A 20768-nucleotide genomic window follows, 5' to 3' on the forward strand; every position below is an offset into this window, starting at 1 on the left:
AGTGATACCGGTATTATCGGTGTTGTCACACGTCGATTAACCGGTGGGAAAATTTCCTCACCGTCATAACCCTACTCGAAAGTGATAAAGTTTTTTTTTTTTTTTTTAAATGTAGGATTATTTTTTCCGCTGCCAAACGCTGCACGGCGTAGACCTACCTAAAAAACATGAAATCACTGTTTATTTTATTTGTATCTTTGCTCTATTGTATTTATTTGTGCTGTTGCTTGTAGTTAGATTATTTATTCTTATTTTATTTGACAATAGTTTTTTCCCTAAACATAGCACATACCGAACCGAACCGAAACCGTTGCACCCCTTAATTACAATGCATTGGTATTGCTTGTGACATGCTCTGCCGATTGAACTATAGAATATTTTTTATTCTGCATTCACTTTCATTAAATTGAAAAAAGTGACAATCTTCAAAAATGCACCATTTTTGCATGTTCTGCAGAAGAAAGTCAACACGAGGTTGATTCAATTGAGAAATGGTACACCCAAAATCAAATTTTCATTAAGAATGAGAACATTTCACTTACTTCCAGCAAGAAAATCTTCAGACTGAAACTGCATAGCAACTTCCTCAGGCATATTGGCCTCCAATTCCTTCTCGAAGGAAGAGTAATAGGCCAAATCAGTGACCCACTTTCCCTCTTCATTCTGGTAGACCACACTGTGAGTGGCATTTGCGCCTAAGGAAATACTTAACATTCATTTCTAAATCATAAAATACAAATACTATTTTTAATACTTCATGTAATTCTACAAATGTCAGAGAAACCCACTGACATCACTACATCACATTAGAAACGGAAAAAAGACCGTTACCTTGCTGTAACTCAAGCTCCAAATTGTCTGGCTGGTGATTCCAAATATCATTATGTTCCTCATGATTCTCATCAAAGCTCTGGCAAAGGTACCTAGCATCCAGAGACTCTCCAGGTTGATCATCTTTACTGCTGGTGCTCTGCTGTTCATTGAGAACTGGAGAATCCCCACAAGGGCCACCACGCATGCCCAGGGCACCAAGATCCACAGTGTGGCCCAGGTCGATCGCTTGTTCGGTTTTATTATGTGATTCCTGAAGTACCTGAGAGAGGTGGAAACTGCTCTGGGTGCCCTGAAGGAAGGGGCTGACTGTAGAAGGAATGTCCTGAGGGTTATGACCAGCACCTGCCCTAAAGTATACAGAATCCAGGTGAACTTCTGCTGTGTTATCCATTGCATCCTGTTAAGGAGAAAAGTGTTAAGGGTAACATCAACAATTTTTGCTACAGCAAAAAATATGGACAAAGACTTACAAGAGCCTCCTGTCGAGCCAGACTCATGCTCCAATTAACTGGGCATCGACTGGCAGGGCATGACCAGTCTCCCCTGTGCCAACTGGACCAACACGATCACCCATCTGAAGAGATCAAAAATAAATTAAAATACAATCTGTAATTGTGCTGTGCTTTGTATAATTATGCTAGGAAAAACACACACAAAAAAATAAAAATAAACAATAACATACACATTTTGAATTATCCTCCAAGCATTTTAAGAGATGATCATATGTATGCAGTTTGCTATTTTTAGTTAGCTTGTAGTCTAACTTTGAAGCGGTCTATCTAACCTTCCCATTTTAAAGCAAGTTACCCCAAATCCGAATGGCATGTTCCTGTTGATTAAAAAGATAACATTTTACACTGATCATTATTAATTGCTCATATGACACTAACATTACCTGGCCATGCGTAATCATGCCTGATCTGCTGAGCAAAGATTGAAGCTGATCATCATCTCCCATCTGTCCACTTCCACCCACGGTGCCAAGACCACGAAGCACATCATAGGTGCTCTGGACTGTGGTGGGAGGCAAAGGAATGCTAGATACACCTCCATTTCCCTCCTCATCACTGCCACTACTCCCGTCTCCTCCTCCTCCATCACCTGATGGCACAGAAAAACAGTGATAAGACTTAGTTCCTGCCAGTCTAAATGTTTAAACCAAAAACCCTAATTAAGTCAAATTAAATTTTATTTAATAAACACCCCTATTTTTACTTTACCAGTAATAGGCGAGTTGATGACCTGTCCCTCTGCTGAGCGGCGGTGCTCAATGCCTGTCCTGGTGTCAGGGTTCCTCCCCCCCGTCTGTAGCTCATCATCAGAGCTTCCTCCTTCCAAACCTGGTCGAAAATGTGGCCGACGGCTCTCCCCAACCTGACCATATACAAATAACTGAAAATGAATTATTGAATTACAAAAAAAATAAAAAATAATTATCGGGCAAAAATTAAAAGCACAGATAACAATAAAAGCAGAAAGCAGCTTAAGACTAACCGGTTGTCTGGAGATGCTGGGTAGGAGGAATCTTGCTCTGCCCCGGTTCTGTGAAGCTTCTAGTTCATCCTCTGTATCCTCTTCATCACTTGCAGGACAAGAATCCATACCTGTGGCTGCCAGACGCACATCAGGCATGTGAAAGTCCCTCTGTAGTGTGACACAGTAAAAGCAAACATTAGCCGAAAAGTTTCAGAACACAGAAATTATATATTATATATATAATATTCATATTAGTGCCGTCGAACGATTAATCGCGATTAATCACATCCTAAATAAGTTTTTGTTTACATAATGAGTGTGTACTATGTATATTTATTGTGCATATAAATACAAACACATACATGTATATATTTAAGAAAAATATGTTATGTTTATATATTAAATATTTATATATAATATAAAATATAAATATATAAATGTATATACATGTAAATATTTTCAAAAAATATACTATTTTGGAAGGCCAAACAAAGTAGTTTCGCTTTCACAATGAAACACATGGAGGCCTAGAGTGAGCAGAGGGCGGCGGGCAGGCTTGAGAACGGCGTGGCCGGCGAAGGAACATCCGGCGGGCTTGCGGCAACCACATGTGACGACCCCGGGCTGGACTCCGCTTCGTCCACGGTGAAAGCCGATCCACAGCGCGAAGTTGATGTATTTCCTCAGCGACCAGCACGGATCAGCTCTAGGCATGACGAAGCGGATATCGTCCTCTTTTGGAAGGCCAAACAAAGTAGTTTCGCTTTCACAACGAAACACACAGCGCCTTCACGACATGGCGGCGGCAACAATAATACTACAGCGAGAATAAAAGTTACGCCTTCTTTCTTTGCGTGAACATTTGGGCGGCGTTATGCAAATCTTCCCACATCGTGACGTAGATATGTGAGGGCGTGTTAGAACGAGCCATTTTAGGTAGGCGTGGCTGACTCTTAACTTTTATAAAGAATATCTCTTTGGATTTGAGACTTTAGTCTTTGCAACTTTACAGATCTTCTTTATGCACCAAGAGCTTGTAACACTCCAAAGACAAAGGAAAAATTGAAATTGCATCATATGACCCCTTTAAGAAAGAAAATGAGGTTCATTTTGATTTGATTTTGACTTTAGGAACATTAACTCATACTTGGTCATAGTCATCATGGTGTCTGTTCCTTTCTGGTTCAGTGGAGTGGGGTTGAGATAAACTGGAAGGTAACTCCTACAACAGGAACAGATCATATTATTAAAAAGAAAAAAGGTAAGCTTTGGTAAACAAACAGCAAGAGAGAACTCACAACAGGGATTTCTTGTCCTTCTACTCTGCCTCTCTGCATTGCAGGTGGCATCAGCTTATTGAAATACAGCTCCAGTTCCTCATCATGGAGCTGGTTCACATCAATGTCATCATCTAGAGGACAAAAAGTTCATTTAAATCAATTATTGCCTGGCTTACCTTGGTTCTTTAGAGCTTATTCTTTTGGAACATATAATAAAATAAAACAAAAAAATTAAACCAACCTGTCATATCACTGTTCATGCCGTCCAGAGACATTAGTTTCTCATTGGCCAGGAAGCTGGCGATGCTGCCACTGCACCTTTCACTGTCTGTCCCTTCACTGGCGGAACCCTCCTCTTCCTCCATCATCACTGGGAGCACAGTGGCCTGAGAATAAAAGAGAGCATAACCCTACCATATGATATGCAAATTTATAAGGCCTCTAAATTATCAAAACTTCTTCTAATAGCCTGTTGTACACAGTCTACTACATGCCTTATGTCAACTGATTGATAGTTTTTACATTGTTAGCAAGTCAAAGGCCTAGTATAATTCCAAAAATGTCCATCTTCAGGTTGTGGTAAACATGTCTTTTTGCTTTGAAATCTTTACTGATTATTAAGTAAACGTATGAACAAATTTTATGTTGTTAGTAATATTTCAAGAAACACTTACTGGACTGAAGCAACTTAAGTTTATCTTAAAGTCCATAAATCTTTTTTTTTTTTTTTTTTTATCATGTTAAAATGTGAGCATTAAATATACGAGTATAAAATAAGATACTGTTTGTTTGTACATCTGTCAAACATTTTGCTTTGCATTATGTTTTGCCCCCACAATAAAAACTGTAGAGCTTTTATTATAAAACAAAATATTTAATTCTCATCTTACGAAGACATATTGCTAGCAGATAGAGTGGCAATTGATATTTATATGCATTTTATGCAAGTAGTCTGCTGCACTGTTACAAAGATCTCACTGATTTATAAGAATTTCATCTTACTTTCTGGACATATAGATATGATATAAAGTTTTTCTGACTGTTATTTCATGTGCTCAAGTGTCAATGAGCACAAAAATTACCTGAGCTGCCAATGTATCTTTGTCTCCAATATGAGAGAATGACAGAAGACCAGTTGAGAGGTCTAAGGAAAGATAAAATATACATTTCAAAATATATTTTTCAGTTTATACATGTTATTCACTATTTTGTAAATAATTGTTGATCATGCATTATCAGTAAGACACATTAGTTTTACCCTAAAATTAAGAACAACAAGCCTTAATTAATAAAACTAAAGAAAACAGATTACATACCAGAAGTCTGATGAGGAACAGAACCTGACACAAGAGGAGCAGCCACCCCTCCTGATGATGTTTTGGAAACAGAAGCAGATTCTGTTTCATCCAAATTAACATTCACCAGCAGGTCAGAGAACCGATTCGCAGCAATGAAGACACCTACATTGTCTCTACACAACAAAATTAATTAATAAAAAAAAAAAGTAATGAAAGAACACACTCGGTCAAGCAACACAGGTTTCCAATAATCCAGATCTGGCTGATGGCCAACAAAATGTTAAATTCAAAACTACATAACATAACTTAATGAAGGAAAACAAGACAAAATAGCTGAAGTGACAAACATTATATAACACACATTATTTATTAAAAACTCAAAAGCTGAAGAAATTTTTTTTTGACCTACTGATAAGATTGTTTGTAGACAAAATAGAAAACTAGCAGTTCTGTCAATGCCATTAATCTTAAAACTGGCAAATATCGGCTGATTACTTATACTAGAGCAAATAGCCTATAACTATTATAAGCACAATAACTAGGTAGTACAAGTACTAAAAAATTTTACCAGAAAATAATTGAAGGTCACACTGATTTCTAACCCACTTACAGATGGGGGAAAAATTATTAACAACTGCTGAACACTTACAAATCTTCTTTGAGGCTGAGAACAAATTTTTCCCTGCCTCCATCTGACCCTTGGGAATGCATGAGTGAAAACTGTCCATCCTCTAAATATGATGCTTGGATATCAGTTACTCTGTAAAAGACAAAAAGGACTCTCAAATAACACACTACTTCCAATAAACAGACAAAAAAAATTAACAGCAATACAAGTAAAGCATATGTGCCCTGAACCTACATGAGCTAGTCTAGCGAATCATTTCAATCTCAATTTCTAACCAACCAGTCAATAAAATAAATAAAGCACCAGTGTTTTGACCAACAACTCACATATAAAATAAATGTTCTTCCTCTTTGAAAGAACAACTTTGGGTCTGTCTTAGGTTGCGTGACCATTTTAAATGTTCCTAGTGTTTTTGAGCGATTACTTCTAGTGTGATTTCGCACATTTTTGTTCCTTAGATTTACAACTTAAGTCCAAACGTAATGATCAAAGTTACACTTTTAGGTCAGGTTAGGGTCGATCTTTGTTTTGATGAACAGAGATCTTTTAGGCTTTAAGGTTTTAAGTTGATGCGTGAACAAAACTTCACTACACATTATTTGTAGCATGCCTCTCATCCAATAATTACAATAAGCTTTGGGCTTTGTAACTTTAATATGAAAAAGTCTGAACTTTCAAATTCTGTCAATTTTATAACGAAATTCAAGTGTGAGCTCCACATTCTCCTATGTAAACCAATATGATACTCAAAAAACAATACACTCCTGAACAATAAAATTCATAGTGAAACTCAAACAATAAATGGCATTTTCACACTCGTAATCTCAAAAGAAAGAGTATGGACTTGCTAAAAATTTTCATGCCTCAAGTAATTGCTCAATTAGCATTTCAACTGCAGAAAGGCGTAAATAATACAGTTTGTAAGTGTTACATTTAACTCAGAATAATAGTCAATGTTCACAGCTTATGTGTAAGCAAGAGGGAAAAATAACTCTAGGAGGAGCATTTTTGTTACATGAAAACTTTAATTTCAGTTAGTGTTTCTGGAAAAAATTCATTTCGGTGCATCACTAATAAAAAAAAGAACAGTATTTTAAAGAAACTGTTTATGATTGAAATACAACAGTTTATGCTTGTCAATGAGGCCTGTCTGGAAAAAAAACAAAAAAAAGCAATCTTGACCATTACATTTGGACTCAAGTTCTAACTAAGGAACAAGAATGTGTAAAATATTTAAATATGTTCCAGTAAATGTGCATTAGGGATTCTCCTTGTTCCAAGAAGCTCAGACTATTCGGAGATGAGATATTGAGGTTTTCATAAAAAGTCTATATACCAAAACTTTGTTGGGGGCCATGACACAAAGACAGATGCTATGGTTAAACCAAGTGAAATAAAAATGAAAATTTGGTGTTTTACAAAAACAATATATAAAGGTAATCACTCAAACAACTGAGGAAAATCAAATCTGGCAGGCAATGAACTTTATAATCTTTGGACCAAATGAGATGAAATGACCCTTTTCAAAGATTCACCAAAGAAACTGAGGAAGTCAACATTCTCCCCTAGTTAGGACAGACACACAATCACAATATTCATGAGATTACATACAGGAGTCTCCCACCTGTTGTCTACTGGAGGTCTAATTTTAGCCAAGGTAGAGGCGGCCATGGGCATCCCGAGCGTAGAGCCCAGTGTCACGTTGCCGAGAGTGGTGCGGCCGCTACTGCCCAGCGAGGCGTTTGAAAGGAAGCTGGGAAACGGCTCATCCTCGATGTTTCGGAAGTTCTCCATGTCTGTGTGACTCACAGGGCTTCACCACATGAGGAGTGACCTATAAAAATAACAAAAACAAGAGTGAACAGGCCACATCATGAGTTCCTATAGGAAACCGGTGATAAATTATACTGTCATACTGTACTTGGGTGTTTACTGGACATGGTAGACTGCCATGAATCTGTGAACGTCTGCATCAAGTCAATTTAATACGAAGCTGGAGAATGTTATTTCTCTTGAAGTGTCAAATCAGACATAGCGGGGTGTTTTATAATTCATACTGTTACACAGAGCTTGAATCTGTCGATACGGCTGCTAGTTCCCGTTGCATTCTGCTTTATTACTAAAAAAAAAATGCTAAAGCACATTTTAACTGAATAAAAAACGACATTTAGCAACCTCGTGAACTTTACTGCCTCTTTCTCTAGAATTTGCGTCTTTTTATCTGACGTTTGTAGTTAGCAGACTAGCTTTATCAGTTCAATAACCAACAACTTTAACTACACATTAACCTCTGTAGTAGGTTTCTGATAGCAGAGTAACAGTCTTTTTGGGAGGACTGAATAAAAACCTAAACAAATAAGGTTAACGGGCTGTTTAACTCAAATAAACGCCGTGCAATGGAGACTAACGTTAACTTAATCAAGGCCAAGATACAAACACTTCAACCACACAACTTAAACAGTTAAACAAAGACGAAAGTAACACTTAAAATATCACTTAAACAATAAACGACCCTTTTCCTGGCTCGGGCTTACTTTTTTTGGCCAGTCGTTGGATGAAAACCAAAGAGTGACAACAACTCTGAAAAAGATTTGCAACAGCTGAGAGGAATCGGTTTCGAAGACAACTTACCATGAGGGGAAAAGCGGCACTTGTGCCTTAATAAAAGTAGTTCATTCAACTACTTCACGCAAACACAGCACCGATAATCCGTGTGATGCTAAAAATCGTTGCAGTTACAGTGGCCTCCCCGCTTTTTGAGAAGTGTTTGTCGAAGAGTAAAGATGAAGCCATTACGGGAGAATCCCGCCTCTAGGTTTCTCTTTGCGTGGGCGGGGCTTCGACATAACGGCACATTTCATTGGACAATTCTTTTTGACTGCTTTCAAAGTGGCGAAATCATGTGTCAATCACGTTTTTGTGTGTTTTGAATGAAGAAGCTGCTTGTTGGGAACATTTTTACATAAATTGGTTCTAAATAGCGTTGCATTGTGTATACTTTACAGTTAGTAGTTACAGCAGAAAAATTCGGAATGCATGATGACTTTAATTGGTTGTACAGATCTTACGATCGAACATTTTAAATGTTTTAAATGATTATGTAATTACAATTTTCGAAATTACACAAATGACGTTCCACATAAACTACGAGATCGTGAAATGTGATCCACAGAGCAGCTGAGTCTAGCAGCTGTGGGAGCCCTACATGACAGTTGCTAGCTGAACACATTGTAATTCAACCGAACGGCACGTTTGGACTGTGATTAAATTTAAGACTAGAAATAATTATTCTGATTTAAGACCATACACAAAATTCCAGAGTGCAGGACAAGATGTGTACTCATACACAATAACAAATACATGGATTGTAGAAAATATTGCTTATTGAACCACTAAAAATCCAGAAAATGTTTTAATGTCACTACTTCAAAATTAGACTGTGTGTGGTAAGAAAATTTCTAGTTTTTTTTTTTTCAGGCCCAGTCAAATTTTTTATATTCAATCCACTATTTTATAAATAGTCAAAGAAAACAATTCTGTTGAAGTGTTTAACACCATGGCATTTAATACAACTTCCCTTTTTCTTCACAGAAACTTTTCATCATACATGGAAATCAAATCATCTATCAAAAGTAACCTAGCAAGGATTATTATAGTTATCGCCTATTTTACTAAACGTAGAAATGCATGATTCAAATAAAACAAGCTCAAATATTTCTGAATACTTCATATATACTAGCTGCTTAAACCTTAACCTTTATATGATTCTCATACAATAACACGAGAGTGAAGTCAATTAGACCAATATTTGTAATTTGTAACGCAGCTTTGTAATGGCAGCATCTTTTATCCTTAATCATGTCAACAAAACATCATTAAAATAAAACACGTCCTCCTAAATAGATATGTTGTCTTTTCGGGATCAGAACATCCATTTAAACACGACTCATTTCAAAATACAGAAATGGGCAAAAAGGCCATGTATTTTTCAGTCTGTATCCAGAGTAAAACAATCCCATAGACTGAAAGGAAAGTCAACTTAAGGAACATTAATTGAAGGCAGTTTATAATAATAATAATAATAATAATAATAATAATGGACCCATGGTAAGTGCCAGTCTTCTTGCATGTCCAGCAAGCACAATCAGTTGGTCTCAGTGTAAAGTCCAGTATCAAAGAAGTGCTCAGCTCCAGATTTGGCTCCTGTCATATGGCATCTATCTTCTAGTGGCCCCGTTTAGAGCACTCTGTGCAGTAGCAGATCCCAGGATGCCGCTCAGCGCTCCAGGCTGACCTGATACTGGACTACCATCTCCCTTTAGAATACCTGTGCACTTCCAGTTGTCCATATAGTTTGCTGGTGAAATGGTCAAATTACAATAAATTAATAATTAATAACACTTCAGTAGGTGCATTCTTTTGATGATTGTTATTACAAACCCTCACCTTTCCAGAGTCTCACACAACCATCGTCACCAGAGGAAGCCAGAAGTGTACTGGTGATGTTCCAGCTGACCCGCCAAACCTGAGAGTTATGACTGTCAAACTGAGCCAGCACCTGCACCTCAAATTTAGTGGGTGCTGAAGAAGAGCTGTCCTTTCTGTTATTCAAAAAGCAGCAAGCAAATTCAAGTAAATGATCTATTGGCATCTAATTAGAATTGAACCAAATATCTCTGAATTTTCTGCTTTACAAAAAAAAAAGCTTGCATTATTAAAGAACCTTAACGTTATTGAATATTATAGTAAAAGTAATATAATTAAAAGTATAGATGTACAAGGTTAAACGGTAAAGACAAATACATGGCACCACGACACAATTTATATTAATCCCATTCTACTGTAATATACATTTGGTTTCATTCTGCTCACCGAAGTGGAACCAGTTTGAAGATGCGCACGTCTTTGGTTGCAATAGCAAGTACATGGAAAGACCGTCCCAGATTTGGAGCAAATGCAATATCATGTACAGCATCTGTAACTGTCATCAGTGTCTCTGCTTTGGCATATTTCCTACAACCATCCAAATAAAGTAAAAAAATATACATCCAACCTGTGAAGGTTAAAACACGTATTTAAAATGTGCATAAAAGATATGTGTGAAAGGTTTGTGTGTGAACTGTTGGTATTTCTTAGGTCAGCGTGACAATGATAGTTGTGTTTCACACCATTCTAAATCCAACTTCAGAATGTCTAAAATGTTGATGTTCCTTTTTTTCCTGGATGAGTGTGAACTAGCCTATAAAAGGATAAAGGGAATAGAAGGCAAACCTTGTAACTTCGTTATACTCATATATCTGAACTTTGCCACCATATGTTACATTGCTGTCATCGCTACCCACTGCAATCATAGGTGCATGAGCTCGGGAACTGTGAAGACAAAAAATATATTTTTATTAATCAAACAGGTGCATTCATTGATTCAGTTTACCAAGACAATGTAGTCTCAAAAGTGATCCGAGATGCCTTGAAAGTCAAAAGAGACGTTTGCTATTGCGTCTGACCTCACTGTTGGATGCTGACAAGCATGTAAAATATCAGTGCAATTTGCAGTCACAGATCTAATGAGAACACTGTCGATTCCCAACTTCATCTCAATTATCTGAGACTTTCAGATGCAGGATATATCAAGTTACAAATTGTGCACATCTGCAAAGTAGATTCTGCAACGAACTCCACAACTGTGTAGGTGTACGTGCTTACATCTATTCACATATAGATGTGTTTATCTATCATTTGTGAATTCTCACCTGGAAGGGTTCCAGGAGATGCAGGAGCAGGAGAGTTTGGATGAGATCTCGTGCTGCAGGGACCACTGGCTCAGGTTCATCACGTCAGGGGCCTCGTAGATTCGCACCACCCCGTCTGCAGAACATGTGGTCAGCATCAAGCCCATGTGCTTCGGGGCAAACTTCACGTCGGTCACAGATGTCCGACTGTCCACAAGTGTGGTTCTCTTTATCTGATGTGAGAACAGGGGAGACATAAACGTTGACTGTTGTAATGTACAAATGTTATGCACAGGCTATGTTTGGCATAGAATAACAGCTTTCTGTGCAATATATACAGTATACTATCAAATATATGCAGCACAGCATAAGATAAGTCTTAAAAAAAAAGCACTAGACAAAGAAGAGTACACTTAGCATAGTAGCCACTCTTATTTAGGAAGCCTCCTTCCTAAATGTATAAACCCTAATCAAATCCAACTTATTTAGGGCAAATGCACATACTAGAAAGGATCTCTTACCCAATGGCTTTGTCCTCGTTGTTTGTCATTGGACTCTCCAACAATCTCCTCCCATACTATGGCAGTACGGTCAAAGGAGCAGGATGCCAACACTTGTCCAAACTCTGGATGGGCCCAGGTCACTCTCCAAACCGAGCCACTGTGAGTCTACAAAACAAGTTTCTGTCAAAGTACAGGACAAAACCCAAGACACCTGATTATGATGACCAACACTGGGAGTCTACACCAATTCATGATAACCAAAATCCAACTGGTAAACCGTCTGAATGAGGGAACTACATGTTGAGAAAAAGTTCTCACAAATTTTTTTAGATTTTTCCTCCCATCTCATACTTTTTCCCCACCACCATCTCTCCTTATTTGCTCCATATAGAACACGTCTGTTTAATAAGGATTTGGGATTTTCTTATGGCAGTGGTTCTCGGCCTTCTTGACCCACTGTCCTCCAACACAATATATTTTGAATGATATTGATATTGAAAGATATAATGTTATCAGTATAGCTGTAATTACGCCAAAGTTGCTTGTTTTCAAACTTTATTAACAGAAACTGACTGTGTTGACATTAAATTAACCACAATTTGTTGTCATTCCAAAAGTTTCAAGAACTGAAAGCTCTTCAATAATAACTACAGTGAAGTAAACTACATTACTTTCAATATAATAATAATAATAATAATAATAATTTAAACACTTCATCATCCAGCACACTTATAGGGGGTTTGGGGAAGAATGTGATTCCAAACTTGACTGTGCGGTTTTTGCATTTTCAATAAGATTAGAATTATAATTGTTAATAAATTAATAACTGATTAATCAGCCCTCTACTAACACCTTGGCAATTGAATCGCCATTGGCTAGTAAATTTTTTTGTTTACTCGCCAGACTGATAAATATATATTTGTTTGTAAAATGGCACAGTTTTATAAATATCTGAAAGTACACTCTTAAAACCAGTCAGTCAAGCATTATAATATGATAATCAATATTATTTAATGATAGAACTTTTGTAATTAGAATTAAAACTTGATAACCATGTATGAATGCATATTAGTCATTTTAACTGAACTTCGGACTGGTGGTGGTGCTTTTTTGGTCATTCAGTGTTTCTGTAAAAAAAAATTTAAATTGGGGAAAAACTAACAAAAATACTGATTAGATAATAATGATACGAATTCTACTAATAAGAACAATATAAAACGCACCAAGGTGTTCGGCGAGTGAAAATATATCTGAGCTAAACTTATACTTAGCCTCTAACTCACTGGCGAGTAAAATCTGACAATTTATTAGCAATTGGCTAATATTAGACATCATTTAGTCGCCCAGAGTTAAGATTTAGTCGCATATGCGAGTGATTTACTCGCAACGTAGAGGGTTGTAATAATTTATATGCTTTATACTCTTGCCCCCTTGGATGTTTGCTGATGCCCCCTTGTGGGCCCAGGACTCCTGGTTGAGAACCACTGTTTTATGGTAAGACCTACTTTCCAGCTGGCTGTGCAGTTCCATTCTGCATTACCACCCTTATCCCACACCTAAGAGAGAGAGAAAAAAAAAAATACAAAACCTAAAGATTTGCACACTTTGTCATATTCACGTCCTTTTACATTACACTGCATGCTAGTTCACCACATATGTTGCATTCACTGCAAGCAAACTCTAGCAGGCCATGGGGATGATAAACCATTTACCTTCATGCTTTGGTCGCTGGAGCACGTCGCCATTCTCCGCCCGTGAAAATCATAAGAAACATCGTGGATCAGATCTTTATGATCGGCTGCGATGCTGCGCGCGACAAACATCCTGTTTTTAAATTATCAACACTTCTTGATAATGGCAAACACGAGCTTGTGCACTTCCCTACTTTTTTTTAAACGAGAGGTTGCAAGCGGTCCAATCACGTTGGACTTGGAAAGCACGTGTCCCAGATCTTTACAATAAAAAGATCGGATAAGCCATTTTAAAAGTTGACGTGAAGATCAGCGGAACTGAGCATGCGCAGTAAAGCAGCCTCCAATTTTAGTCAAACAGCGCCCTCTATTGCATGCGATAGTGACCGTGCACAAGACAGGAAACCACGAATGTTTGACATTTGCATTTATTGAACAGTAAAACATGTTTGTGTTAAGAAGATATTAGAACGTCAATCATCTTTACTCATTTGGATGAACAAAGTCAACTGGCTAGAAAAGAGCATCCAAAATGTGCTCTGCTATATAAAAGGCAGATGCTTTAGATCATTCAACAACAGTAAAACACGAATAGGACGTGAACAGTGTAAATATGAAGAGCCTTCAATCCCTTATATAACAATTAGAATCTAGAAATCATCAAAACACACCCATCATCTCAGCAATGAGAAGTATGGGAAGTAAAAGAGGAACAAGGGACAACTGAATGGAAGGGCCAGCGTTGCAAAAGTCTTCCTCACAACAGGTGGTCTTCAAGGAGTATAAGGTCTTATTGGCAAGGAACTGTACAACTGTTGTCTTGTTGCACTCCTCCATGGGAAGACAACCCATCACCTTTATATCCAGGACAGAAGCTGAAAACCCAAAGGGAAAGGATTGCAGAGTAAACAAAGGTAGATGGGTTCATAAAAAATTAAATAAAAAAATACCCCAAAAACTGAACTTTAGAATCACTTTTACCTGCTTTACCAATTCCCACAGAACACAATTCATTATCACTGCAGTTTGTCTTGGTAGTGTAACACACATCCCAGAATCCAAGCTCACACCGAAAGCACTCAAGTGTTTGTCCTGCAAGCAAAGAGAAATTCAAGTGCATTATTCTCTATGGCACAAACAGGTGTGTATGGTGTGGTCGCATTTCATGTTGTTAGCTTTAATGGCATTTGGAAATACCGTTATTAATCACTCATACTGCAGATACAAAGGGACTTAATCACATTGGTATGATTCTACTTAAAATGTAGTAGTATGGCTATAAATGGTTAACAAAAATCCATTCAAAACATGTTAGAATAATACAATATAACACAATGGGCTACTTCTCAAATTCCATGGAAATTACCGACTTACCCAAACAAAACAAAGACATCACCAACACAAAGGCAGTAAAAATGTTCCCCCTCATTTTAAAAGTAGATAAGGCCATAAATATGAAAGCAACAACTTGAGCTGGATATACTACCAAACACACAAACAGTCTATGCAATCGTGTGTGGCATGGGGATTGTTGCATAATGCATGGTAAGGTGTGAGGGGGATAAAAGCATTATCTTATTAGCCATTCATAAGAAGCAGCTGTTTAGCACGTGTAGCGCAAGAAAAAACCTAAATGTATCACGTGCACGTTCAAACACACCCTTTCTCGATCGTAATTCAATGCAAAAGTTTTAATCAACCTATGTAAGTTGTAATATAATGTAATCTATTTACTCCATGACTTCAAAAGACAATAAGTTAAAAAGAGAGAATGATCAATAAATTAAAAGGACGTAGACATCTTTTCAATCATTTTCCTGGAAGTAGTGTTTCATTTGTGAACGAATCGGTGTAATTCGGAAATGTATCGCTTACTTCCACGCACTGACTCGCGTGATTCGGAACGTATTACTCTTTAATAGTTCTGCCTCATAACGTTTTTTTTATGTGACAGAAATAGTAATGCTAGTGTGCTTTTTTTTAAATTTATGCTTAATATTGTCTTTCTGCTACAGCTTGAAAAGGCAAGTTGGTGAATGGGGATGGCGGGAAAAATGAGCTTAGTTGATATTTGTGGAAAAACTTGATTTGTAAATGAGGAAATTTAGTAAAATATCGTGACATTTTGTTGGTGAATGACTTGAGTGAATGACCCACTCGTTACACAGACTTACATAGTAGCCTTCTCAAAGAGTCAGTGAATGAATCGTTTTGGTGAAATGATTCAAAAGATTCGAAACACTTGTATGAGTCTCCCACCTGGAAGTAATCGAGGTAGCCATGTCGACTCTTGTCGACAGAGGGCGCTGTTTTGTCGCTCTCCTCTGGCACACGGAAGTAGCCGATGGGGGTGCTGAAAGTGCTGGTAATTTTATCCTCTTTGATGAGGGTTAACATCGCACTGCACCGTTTCTTGCCGTTTTCACGGGATCATGACCATTTTTAACATTGGAATAGTGACCCCTCGTTTGAGCTCAGACGACATATGATTTAACCATTTCCCGTTTGAATAACCCCGCTTCGGGAAAAAATGGATCAGGAGTTTGAGAACATCGATTCATCTGGACAGTGGCAAAACCTTTATAATGTAAGTCATACGGTTCTTCTGAATGATTACATTTGAGCCTTTCTTAGGATGAACGCTTGGGAAATCTGCTGTATTTTCTACCCTGATAGATGTGTAATGTTTATCTAATAACGTTAGTCCTATGCAAGTAACGTACTCGGGCCGTGAGAACTAATGGGTAATTCAACTTTGCGTTACAGCGCATGCGCGTAATACCGAGAACTACGGTCCACATGAATTTACTGCCCGCAGCTACATCTGAAATAATCTTCTTTTGTGAATCACTTCAGCTCGGGTCAACCCGAACGTGAGTGGAAATGGTTTTACAATGATTTAGAACTCAGTCGGTGTATTATGTTTAATTCTTGTCAACAAGCAAAACGAATAAAACCATACAGCGAATTCTCATGCGTTCAAATAACTTGTTTACTCTGAGTAAAGGCCAGCAATGTGAAGTGCGCGAGTGGTCATGTCACAGTGCGGTGCATTAGAGCAGCTTCCTGTGAACACGTGGGCTGCGTCTCAACACCTTGTGAGCTATCTACCTAGACAGCATTTCAAGACATCACAGTTTCACGTTAGTTTTTTTTAGGCACCATATGCGTTTCAAGTCCTGTCACCCTAAATGTCATCTGATCTCTGCCGCCTTCTAAACCCCCCGCGTGCATCTGTGCTACTCAAACATGCCGTCAAGTTAGGGAGCTCGCTAGGTTTTGACACACCTCCGTGCGCTGATACGGTTTCTGAGAACTGACGAGCACTTCCCAAGAACTGAAGAACCGAAGCTGTCAGTTCTCTATAACTCAGCCAGATAGTCCTACATGCCCAACCCCCCTTATTTGGCTGAGTATATTTTATTCTGACCGATTTATTTGTTCTTTATTTATATTTTAATAACATTTCCTCGTCCTTTTGTCATATTAAAATTATAAAGTAAAGTTTCTATGCAGGTTTTTACATGTCATGTAATATATGAGCGTGGAGTGGTGTTTTTTTTTTTCGTTTTAAAGGGATGGTTCTTAGGGTTTTCACACTGATGTTTGTTATTTTGTAATCTCTTTCTAGGAAATCCGTAACCAGTCTCAGGAGTGTCCCTACAAAGTGGCAAAGTTCCCAGAAAATCGCAATAGGAATAGATATAGAGACGTCAGTCCCTGTAAGTTTCTTCCATGTAAACCACTTTAACAATGTTTCACTCATTTTGTAACCTTGATCTGAAAAGGACAGTTTACTTAAACTTGTGTCATTATTTAGCCAGCGTCATTTTGTTTCACACCTGTATGACTTTTTTTTTTTTTTTTTTTTTGTGAAGTCTGTGAACCAAAATGGGAAATGTTATAGCCTCAGGATAACAGCCTCAGTCACCATTCACTTTCATTGTATAAAGGAAAAATGTAGTGAGAGTCAATAGCGACTTAATGTGTAAGGCAGCCATACAGATTTGAATGACAGTGATTATTTGTTTTATTAAAAAAGTCCTTAAAAGCTTTTTTTCTGTAAGCTTAATCTTGATCTCAGATGAATTTAACACAAATTGCCAAAGTATTTGTCGACTCTCCCTGAATAACCTGAATTTTTGTGTTAAGATGATCACAGTCGGGTGAGATTAGAAAATTCAGAGAATGACTACATAAATGCGAGCCTAATTACCATGGAGGAGGCCCAGAGAAGGTACATATTGACACAGGTATGGCAGTAATGGAAAAAGTAAGTCCACTGTTTGCATTTAGCTTACTTGCATTGATGACCCATGTGACCTCAATACAAATTTACATGCGGTTCTTATATACCAACAAATTTGATTTACATGTTTACCCTGTTTTTTTTTTAACATCCTTTACAGCCTTTTGTAGAACAAAGAAGAATGTCTCGAAGATTGTAATTGAATGTTACATGCATTTCTTTTGCATTGACCAGCTTGTTTGTGTATTCTCTAATGTAATTGCAGACACTTTTCTCTTTCTGCAGGGCCCACTGAGGAACACTTGTGGTCACTTCTGGCAAATGATTTGGGAACAACGTTGCAAAGCCGTTATTATGCTTAACAGAGTTATAGAAAAAGGCTCGGTGAGTGAACACAAACAATGCTTGTTCTTGGCCTTGTGTTGTTTTTACATTTATTAACATTTTAATTTAAAAGAAAGAAACCGCTTGTGGTCAGCAAGTTGTTATATTTAAAAAAATATCACTACATTTATTTAGCAAGGATGCATTAGTTGATGAAAAGTGATAGTAAAGACTTTTACCAAAAAAAAAAGTTACATTTCAAATAAATCCTGAACTTCCTATTCATCAAAGCATCCTGAAAAAAATGTGTTATGGATTTCACAAAAATATTAAGCAGCACAACTGTTTTCAACATTAATAATAATAATAAGCAATATTTCTTGAGCACCAAATCAACATGTTAGAATGATTTTTGAAGACTGGTGATAAACGTAATTTTAATATGTAAAGTATGCAGTTATTTTAAAATGTAATATAATTTAAAATGTAATAATATTTCACACAATTACTTTCAAACTGTATAATAAATTCTGATCCCAAACTACTTGGGGGGTCATTAAGCTGATGAATAGTAATGTGGATTTGCTTGCTTAGTGGAGGGGAAAAACAAACAAAATGAATTCATTTTGATATGTTTTTTGCTGTTTTTGTTCAATCTGAACAGGAGAAATGTGCGCAGTACTGGCCATCAAAGCAGGAGCGAGACATGGATTTCAGTGACACTGGGTTTGTGGTGACTCTGGTGTCTGAGGATGTCAAACCGAATTACACAATCAGACTATTAGAACTCAAAAATGGCAAGGTGAATGTAACGTTAAATTATTATGTCATTGAATACTTCTCTAAACAAAACATAAAAAATAAATGTGGTTTTAAATTTTGTCCCATATTTTTAGACCGGAGAAACCAGAGAGATCTACCATTTTAATTACACAACGTGGCCTGATTTTGGCGTGCCAGAGTCCCCAGCATCATTCCTCAACTTCCTTTTCAAGGTTCGAGAGTCTGGCTCATTGGGGCCAGAGAACGGACCTGCCGTGGTCCACTGCAGTGCAGGGATAGGGAGATCTGGGACTTTCTCATTGGTTGACACCTGCCTTGTATTGGTAAGACTGCGGTTACAGAATATTGAATGATTCTAAAGGTTTTACAGCACATCATCATTTATTACGTTCATTATGTGAGACTGTAATAATTTTTTTTAAACCTGGGTTAGAAGATTTTCATTATCCTGTTCAATATAATGTTCTGTTTAACTGATATTTCATTGTCGTTTTGTATTTGTAGATGGACAAGAGGAAAGACCCTTCGTCTGTGGACATTCAAAAGGTTTTGTTAGATATGAGAGAGTATCGAATGGGCCTTATCCAAACCCCAGATCAGCTTCGATTTTCATATATGGCAGTCATGGAGGGAGCAAAGAGCATCCTGGAAGACTCAGCTCTGCAGGTGTCAAGCATGGTGCGATTACATTATTACATTTGATTTAGAGTAGTTTATTAATAACCAGTGTTGCATTAAAAAAATTTCATTACATTGTGTTACTCCTAAAAAGTACATCAATGTTCCAAATTTTGGGGATTTTATTTTAGATTTATAGTAGATTCATACTTGAACATTTATAATGTTCAAAAGGGACAGTAGAGACATTAATAATGAATTTTGAACTTTGAAACACTAAATTATTTATTTATTTATTTTTGTGTGTGTTACTTTGATAAACCATAGTAATTGTGCTTTGCAATATATGTGAATAATTGATGTGTAACATGTCGATAAAAAAAAATACAGTACATGTTTGCTTCCCAAAAGTATTTAAAGGGGTCATATGATGTTGCTAAAAAGAACATTATTTTGTGTATTTGGTGTAATGATGTGTTTATGCGTTTTAAGGTTAAAAAAACACATTATTTCCACATACTGTACATTATTGTTTCTCCTCTATGCCCCGCCTTTCTGAAACGCGTCGATTTTTACAAAGCAGAGAAAGGAAAACTTGAAATCGCATCATATGACCCCTTTAATGTACAGTTTATGTGTCTCTAACCCTAAACCTTTTGCATTGACAGCAGAAGCAGCCTGAAGCATGGCAGGACCCAGAAGCTTATTTGGTTTCATCTTCTCAGAGCTCCATCCTGAGTTCAGAGAAAGTCAACGGACAGTCTGACTCTTGTACAGAGCCACATGATCCAGGAAGAGAACGAGACAGCATACATTCACCAAAAGAAGAGCATACAGAGTTAAAAACATTAAGGTAAGATAAAAGAAAAACGAATGCTTTATCTTGTAAACTGATAGCTGAGCGTGAGATTGTTATTCAGTTTTTCTAAATCTAGTTCAGTCAACCATAATTGTAACAACAGTACTAGACAGAATTAAAAGTTGATCAAGATCTATATGTAATACATCTATTGCCACTCAAAAGTTTGGTGTCAGTAAGATTTATTTTTTTATATGTGACCCTGGACCACAAAACCAGTCTTAAGTCGCTGGGGTATATTTGTAGCAATAGCCAAAAATACATTGTATGGGTCAAAATTATAGATTTTTCTTTTATGCCAAAAATCATTAGGACATTAAGTAAAGATCATGTTCCATATAGATATTTTGTACATTTCCTACTGTAAATATATCAAAACTGAATTTTTGATTAGTAATATGCATTGCTAAGAACTTAATTTGGACAACTTTAAAGGTAATGTTCTCAATATTTAGATTTTTTTTGCACCCTCAGATTCCAGATTTTCAAATAGTTG

The 20768-nt window shown here is 37.1% G+C and overlaps 2 protein-coding genes and 1 pseudogene across 2 annotated transcripts; 1 reads left to right on the forward strand and 2 right to left on the reverse strand.

The window, feature by feature from the left end:
• LOC107686951 (centrosomal protein of 192 kDa-like) overlaps positions 1-8318 on the reverse strand; it is a 30669-nt pseudogene extending 22351 nt beyond the window's left edge.
• Positions 8319-8973: 655 nt separating this feature from the next.
• Positions 8974-15074, reverse strand: LOC107686948 (nucleoporin seh1-like). The gene is made up of 11 exons (XM_016484074.1): positions 14814-15074; positions 14421-14531; positions 13742-14314; positions 13461-13699; positions 13254-13304; positions 11767-11913; positions 11267-11478; positions 10788-10886; positions 10389-10529; positions 9963-10117; positions 8974-9873 (listed from the first exon to the last, which is right to left on the reverse strand). The coding sequence occupies exons 4-11, from the start codon at positions 13569-13571 to the stop codon at positions 9734-9736; spliced, it is 1056 nt and encodes a 351-aa protein (XP_016339560.1). The 5' UTR covers positions 13572-13699; positions 13742-14314; positions 14421-14531; positions 14814-15074; the 3' UTR covers positions 8974-9733.
• Positions 15075-15604: 530 nt separating this feature from the next.
• LOC107686952 (tyrosine-protein phosphatase non-receptor type 1-like) lies at positions 15605-20266 on the forward strand (the record flags this gene model as incomplete). Its single annotated transcript, XM_016484078.1, has 8 exons — positions 15605-16026; positions 17071-17161; positions 17592-17692; positions 17974-18072; positions 18677-18814; positions 18909-19118; positions 19300-19473; positions 20082-20266. Coding segments are annotated over exons 1-8 (1055 nt in total), but the record flags the coding sequence as incomplete, so codon positions are not given.
• Positions 20267-20768: the final 502 nt, after the last annotated feature.

This window comes from Sinocyclocheilus anshuiensis, unplaced genomic scaffold (assembly GCF_001515605.1).
Source record: "Sinocyclocheilus anshuiensis isolate Anshui unplaced genomic scaffold, SAMN03320099.WGS_v1.1 scaffold1841, whole genome shotgun sequence".
Lineage (NCBI taxonomy): Eukaryota > Metazoa > Chordata > Actinopteri > Cypriniformes > Cyprinidae > Sinocyclocheilus > Sinocyclocheilus anshuiensis.